The sequence below is a fragment of the Buceros rhinoceros genome, unplaced genomic scaffold (assembly GCF_000710305.1).
Source record: "Buceros rhinoceros silvestris isolate BGI_N320 unplaced genomic scaffold, ASM71030v1 scaffold29089, whole genome shotgun sequence".
NCBI classification, from domain to species: domain Eukaryota; kingdom Metazoa; phylum Chordata; class Aves; order Bucerotiformes; family Bucerotidae; genus Buceros; species Buceros rhinoceros.
The window spans coordinates 8768-14541 of record NW_010431407.1 but is presented as its reverse complement, the minus strand read 5'-3'; the positions used below and the strand labels follow the sequence as shown (position 1 = coordinate 14541).

At 41.3% G+C, this 5774-nt stretch overlaps 1 protein-coding gene across 1 annotated transcript in view; it reads right to left on the bottom strand.

Moving 5' to 3' along the window:
- Positions 1 to 1373: 1373 nt before the first annotated feature.
- Positions 1374 to 5774, bottom strand: part of UBE2I (ubiquitin-conjugating enzyme E2I) — a 9222-nt gene continuing 4821 nt past the window's right edge. Inside the window, exons 4-6 of the mRNA XM_010143426.1 lie at positions 4469 to 4578; positions 4216 to 4295; positions 1374 to 2035 (exon numbers count right to left, since the gene is read on the bottom strand). Of these exons, the coding sequence (XP_010141728.1) occupies positions 1972 to 2035; positions 4216 to 4295; positions 4469 to 4578 (254 nt within the window). The 3' untranslated portion in view covers positions 1374 to 1971. The remainder of the gene's footprint in view (positions 2036 to 4215; positions 4296 to 4468; positions 4579 to 5774) is intronic.

Sequence of the window (5774 nt, the reverse complement as noted above, 5' to 3'; positions counted from 1 at the left end):
CAGCAGTGCTACCTGCCTGCGTTTGCATTACTGGAAGTGGCTCTCTGCCAAGTCAGACATAAATCTTTAAAAGGGGCAGATGATGCGAGTCAGACTCTCTTCAGCACTAGAATCTTCTGTCTTAGTTCACTCTTCCATTGCTGGCCAGTTTGTATCGGGCAAGTGCAGCTGCTAGCAGCTGTTTTCTGTACATTTAAACAGAATGCTCTTTTGGCTTTCCAGTGCTCAACTGGAACTGGGTAAAACATGAGCTTCAGCCGCACTTCAGTAGAATCTGAGTTAATGAGGACAATTCACAGCTTTACCTTTGTATATACAAAGGGTTCTTCAAGTCACAGCAAGACTTTCACCTCAGCTCTCTTCTACTAGAGAGACTAAATGCTAGTCCTACTGGAGCTAGAAGTGGGAGTCACAGCAGCAGTTTTAGGGGTACAAATACTCCATTTGCCTTTAAAAAGAAAAAAAAAGCTCAAGTTAATGAATTTGACAGGGAATTTTTTCCTTTAGTTACTCACTTCCCCACCCCAAGCGTACAAAGTCTTCCAAGTCAGCTGTTGCAACAAGGATTCCTAGACAGTGACAAGGAAGCAATCTTACGTAATTTTTAAAGGGCTGAATAACATGAGGGTATTAGCTGTTCTGAATCGGGGGATGCTCTTGTTATAAAGATACTGTAATCGCATGCAGACGAGCAGAACAGATCTGAGTCACACTTCTACCAGTAGCACTGAAGAAGTTGCAGCTCAGATGGAACAAAGTTTTTCACACTTCAAGTTATGCAGAATGACTTTGACTAAAAAAATACAATAAAAAAAAGCAGTGAAAGTTTAATAGAGGGCATATCAGCTTGACATACATGAAACTTACATAATTTAACTGATTTCATTTACAGAAGGAAACTAATTGCATAGAGCGCGTCCTTTACCTAAAAGCTATATACATTGACACATGGAAGAAGGCACAGAAGTATTTCTGATAAACACCATTTAAAATCCCCAGCTGCCACGGGTCTCCTTGCACTCCTTGGACAGCTTCTATTGTTCCTACTGGACTAACGCGTTGTTTTATGTTAGCATGGCCAGAGCAGCATGCTGAGCCCTTGACGCACAGTAAGCATTTGGTCTCTGGCTAGTCAGAAGTCCGTAGGCTGAAGGGACGGATCCAGGTTGACTAGCTGCAATTACCACTCGGGGCCCAAAGAAGGGCCACATTCATTTCGTGGGTGGGAGGAGGGAAAAGAAACGAAGGAAACACCTACACAAAAGGTAAGTGCAGCATCGCAGGACTTAAAACTGGGACTTGCACTGAATTGTGTTCAGAGCCATTTCAGTGGCAGTCTTTTAATCATTTTAATGAAGATAAATGAAACAAAGCCCTTTATATAAAGAGTTTATTTACTCTAAACAGCAACACAGACAGAACGCCATATAAACACAAAGGAAGTGATGCAGAGTAAGGATGCTGGCTGACTTTGGATCTCAGAGGCTCTTAAGCAGTAACAACCTAGTTTCTGAAAGATAGGAAAACAAATTCGGGGAGGGAAGGGGGTGGAGGGCATGATTTTTTTTTTTCATACAGCCAGCTAGAGGCTAAATATAGTTCTAACATTTTAAAGCATGCCTGCATCAGATAGCAAAGTAACTAAAGATACTAGTGAATTTATAGAAGTATAAAAGTTTATAATTTTACAGCAGTTGAAATACTGACATCAATATTAAAATAAAAGCAAGTTTTACATAACAATCAAAAATACAAAAGACTGAAGGAAGAGACCCTGTATGAAAAAACTGGGGGAAATTCAGCAAATTTAGAACTGTATACAAGTGGCGAATATGGAAAATGGCACACATACAACCCCCTCCCCTAAGTGGATATTAATTGTACGTAGCAACATTAGATTTTGCAAAAGTTTTGTAAACAAGTTCTTGCCAAACCAATCCCTTCCTTTTTATGATGCTGCGTGACAGATGCTTATGATGGTGCAAACTTCTTGGCCTGTGCTCGAACCCTCTTTTCATATTCCACTCTGTTTTGGCTGAATAGAAGGGAGAGAAAGAGTAATTACAGCTTGAGAAATTAGAGACCATATTAGAGTTACTGTTCTTCTCTTCAATATGAAACTAAGTCATTGCTGAAGGTAGAACCGTTAGACAGGAATTCACTGGACAATATATTAAGGACTCCATTACTCTGATAATTTCCTTTGGAGGGAATAAGGTACTGTTTAACTAGTTACTTCACAGACCTCATCTGTTGTCAAATGCCTGTACTATCTGACTTCATACCACACTAGTCTCTATGAACAGGCTTTTTCTCAAGGCCAGCTGGACCTTACATGCAGGCATTCTTACTCGGCTGATCCTGAGGTCATTAACAAAAATCTCCCGTATCCTGATGAGAGCAGTTCACTAACAGCGGACTTCATATGATTTTCAAGTATCATCTCCACTGCTTTGGGAAAGAGGGGAAGTGCTCTTTAAGAAACCAGAAAGTGGTAATCGCGTGGTAATTTCAGCCTTTATCTCTGCGGACCCTGGCTCACAGCATTTGGTTTATCCTAACAGAATCATCTGGCTGGAAGAGACCTTTAAGATCACCGAGTCCAACCGTTCCCCCTGCACTGCCAGGGTCCCTAAACCCTGTCCCTTGGCACCAGGCCCACACGGCTTTTACACACCTCCAGGGATGCGGACTCCCCACCACCTCCCTGGGCAGCCTGTTCCAACGCTTAGTGACCCTGTGAGTAAAGAAATTTTTCCTGATCTCCAACCTCCCTGACGCAACTTAAGGCCATTTTCTCTTGTCCTGTCGTTTGTAACATGGAAGAAGAGACCGACCCCCACCTCCCTACGGGTAGTTGTAGAGAGTGATAAGGTCTCCCCTGAGCCTCCTTTTCTCCAGACTAAACAATCCCAGTTCCCTCGGCTGCTCCTTGTAAGACAAGTTCTCTAGACCCTTCACTAGTTTTGTTGCTCTTCTCTGAGCCCACTTCAGCACCTCAACATCCTTCTTGAGGTGAGGGGCCAAAACTGGACACCGTGCTCAAGGTGTGGCCTCACCAGCACTCAAACAAATTTACAAGCTTTATTCTAAATTTTTTTTTTAAGTTATATTATACTGTCACACGAGACCACAACACAACCCAACTGTTAGGTCTCACTCCCTCAGAATCCACGCAGAATGCCTGCCGTAGTAGGCTCTGCATGCCTGCAGCAGAGAGGAGGTAGTTTAGCACATCAGGAGTGCTAAAGTTCCAGAGTAACAGTACCAAAGCAATCAAGTATTCTTACTCTGAATACAAAGTTTCTTCTTGAAGTTTAACAACCTAAAAGACCTCTACTTAAACAACAGCCTGCATCTTCCCAGGTGTTTTCTTTTCACTGTTTCTTTTTTGACATAGCTTGCACGTGGAGTCTCATAAAAAGACATTTTTCAAACCTGGCACTCTCCTAGAGATTTGTTCTTCTGTCCAGAACAGTAATTCCACATTTCCATCTTATCTTGGTCATTATTTCAGTAGCTGTCAGTGCCAAAAGCATTTATTTAAAGTGTTTTGCTCTGCTAAAGAGTATAGACCAGCCATTCAATTTTAATGGTGGAAAGATTTTAAGATTAAGAGGGCTTGTTAGCTCACAAATTATCACCTTTTCTAGCCAATGCAAATTTCATTCTGCTAAAGCTACAAACCTTCTGTACTTTCTAACCTATTCTTCTGGAAGATCTCGTTTTCTACAAAATGCCACATATTTCCTACAGCAATCGCTGCAGCTCTTCTTGATCCTTCAGGCACAAGGGCTTAGAGGTACCCACTACTGGACAGAAGTTGCCCCTATACTGATGAAGAGGACTTGGCCCCTAGTTCAGTCTCCTCTATCCCTGGTCTCATGAAATCATTACACCTCACCACTACTCTCAGATACCCTTAAGGGGACAGGATTCTGTCTTGGGCTAGAACCAGGATGAGAATCATGGTCTAACTGAACGAGGCTTCACACTTCAGAGCTGTTGCAATGCTACTAAAAGTTCAACTAGCCTGTTAAACACGAGTTACTGTTTCATTCAAGTTTAGCACAAGCTAGGTACCTCCACAGGATACAGCCAGGAAGGCAAGCACATTCCCCTACAATTCCTAAAAACTTCTGCATGTTATGCTATAAGTAACAACCAGCTGCAAGGAATACAGCAGCTTGCAAGCTGATACATGAAGAAACTTACCAGTAAATTGTGTAAGCCTCTGCTTGAGCTGGGTCTTGAATATTTGGTTCATTTAGAAGTTCTTGTATTCCTAACAAGATCTGTGGAAGAAGGAACAGAAGTAACACGGGCATGGATATTACTAAGAGACATTCAGCTAAAACAACCTTAGAAACCAAACACAGAAACGCACAGTGAACATCTTACAACCACTTAAGATAAGCAAGCAAAGCAAATAAAAGGACCAAGAACACATCTAGGTACAATTAATGACCTGTTTAATTGTGATTGCTGGCCTCCAGTCCTTATCCTCCTCTAAGATGGAGAGACACACTGTGCCTGAAGGATACACATTTGGGTGGAACAACGGTGGTTCAAATTTACCTGACGAAGAAGAGAGAATTACATGCATGCAGCACCAAGACTAAGATCAGATTGCTGGTTAAGATCAGGGGGAGGGGAGAAATCAAACTGGCCAACGACACCCCCACCCCACATAAAAAAAACCCCTGCACAGGTTTCTGGAGCTCTTAATACTGTTTTTCTTCTTGGCTCAGCCTGCACCTAAAGCAGGAACTCCACCACATCTGTGGCATCAATCCAGGGAATGTAACAGTTGTCACCAGTAATATTTTGGTTTAGGAATGGAAATCAACAAAACGGTTTGTAGCAGCTTTGTGATAATGACTTTTAAAACCAATCCTGCCTTTACAGCCTCAAATACTGCTATATAAAGGAAAGATACTGCCCTTCACTCATCTCTCCTCACTTTAAAATACTGAAAGTTCCACACAAAGAAGACTAGGTTTCTAGCATTTTTTTTTTCCAGTTTTTCCTTTATGTATGATCAAGATGCACTGAACAAGTTTAAGCTGCAAGACTGACTGAAGAAACAGCACTCCTCCTGCCGCTCAATCTATATTCTGGCATTTCATTCATCTTTACGGGACTTATACACAACAGCCGCCATCTTGAGTAATGCAGTGAACACTTGTTTAGCAATATATGACATATCTACACGTTAGTGCAGTTTTCTAATCCATCTGACATCACAAGTCTTGCTTATGAGCTGCTCAATCCAGTGCAGTATGAACTCAGAAGCTGCATCGCTACGACGACTTACCAGTTGCATGTACATCTTACTTTAAGGCACGACAATTCATTCAACGCTTACAGGATGTGCTAATTGGTATTTCTCAATACATTCATGTTAAATATTTTCTAGTTTAATGCTTTCCCTTGTGTCACATGTATTTACATGGTAACAAACAAAAGGAGTAGCCAAGACAACCCCTACAGCTGAAACACTACAATGAAACAAGAAATAAACTGCTCAAGAGAGCCATCTGTCATCACTGTCCTCGATTTGAGATGGTTGCCAGTTCAAGGACCAAGAATCTAAGGAAGGCAATAGATGTTTTCACATTTCTGAAATAGATAAGTTTAAGATAAGGAAAATTAAAAAAATTAACAAGGAAACTAGATACCTGAAGATATGTCGTACATAGCATCATAAAAAGAATCCCAAGGTTTAGAGCAAATTGATGAAAAGATTAAAGTTGATAAAATTTTTAGTTTTG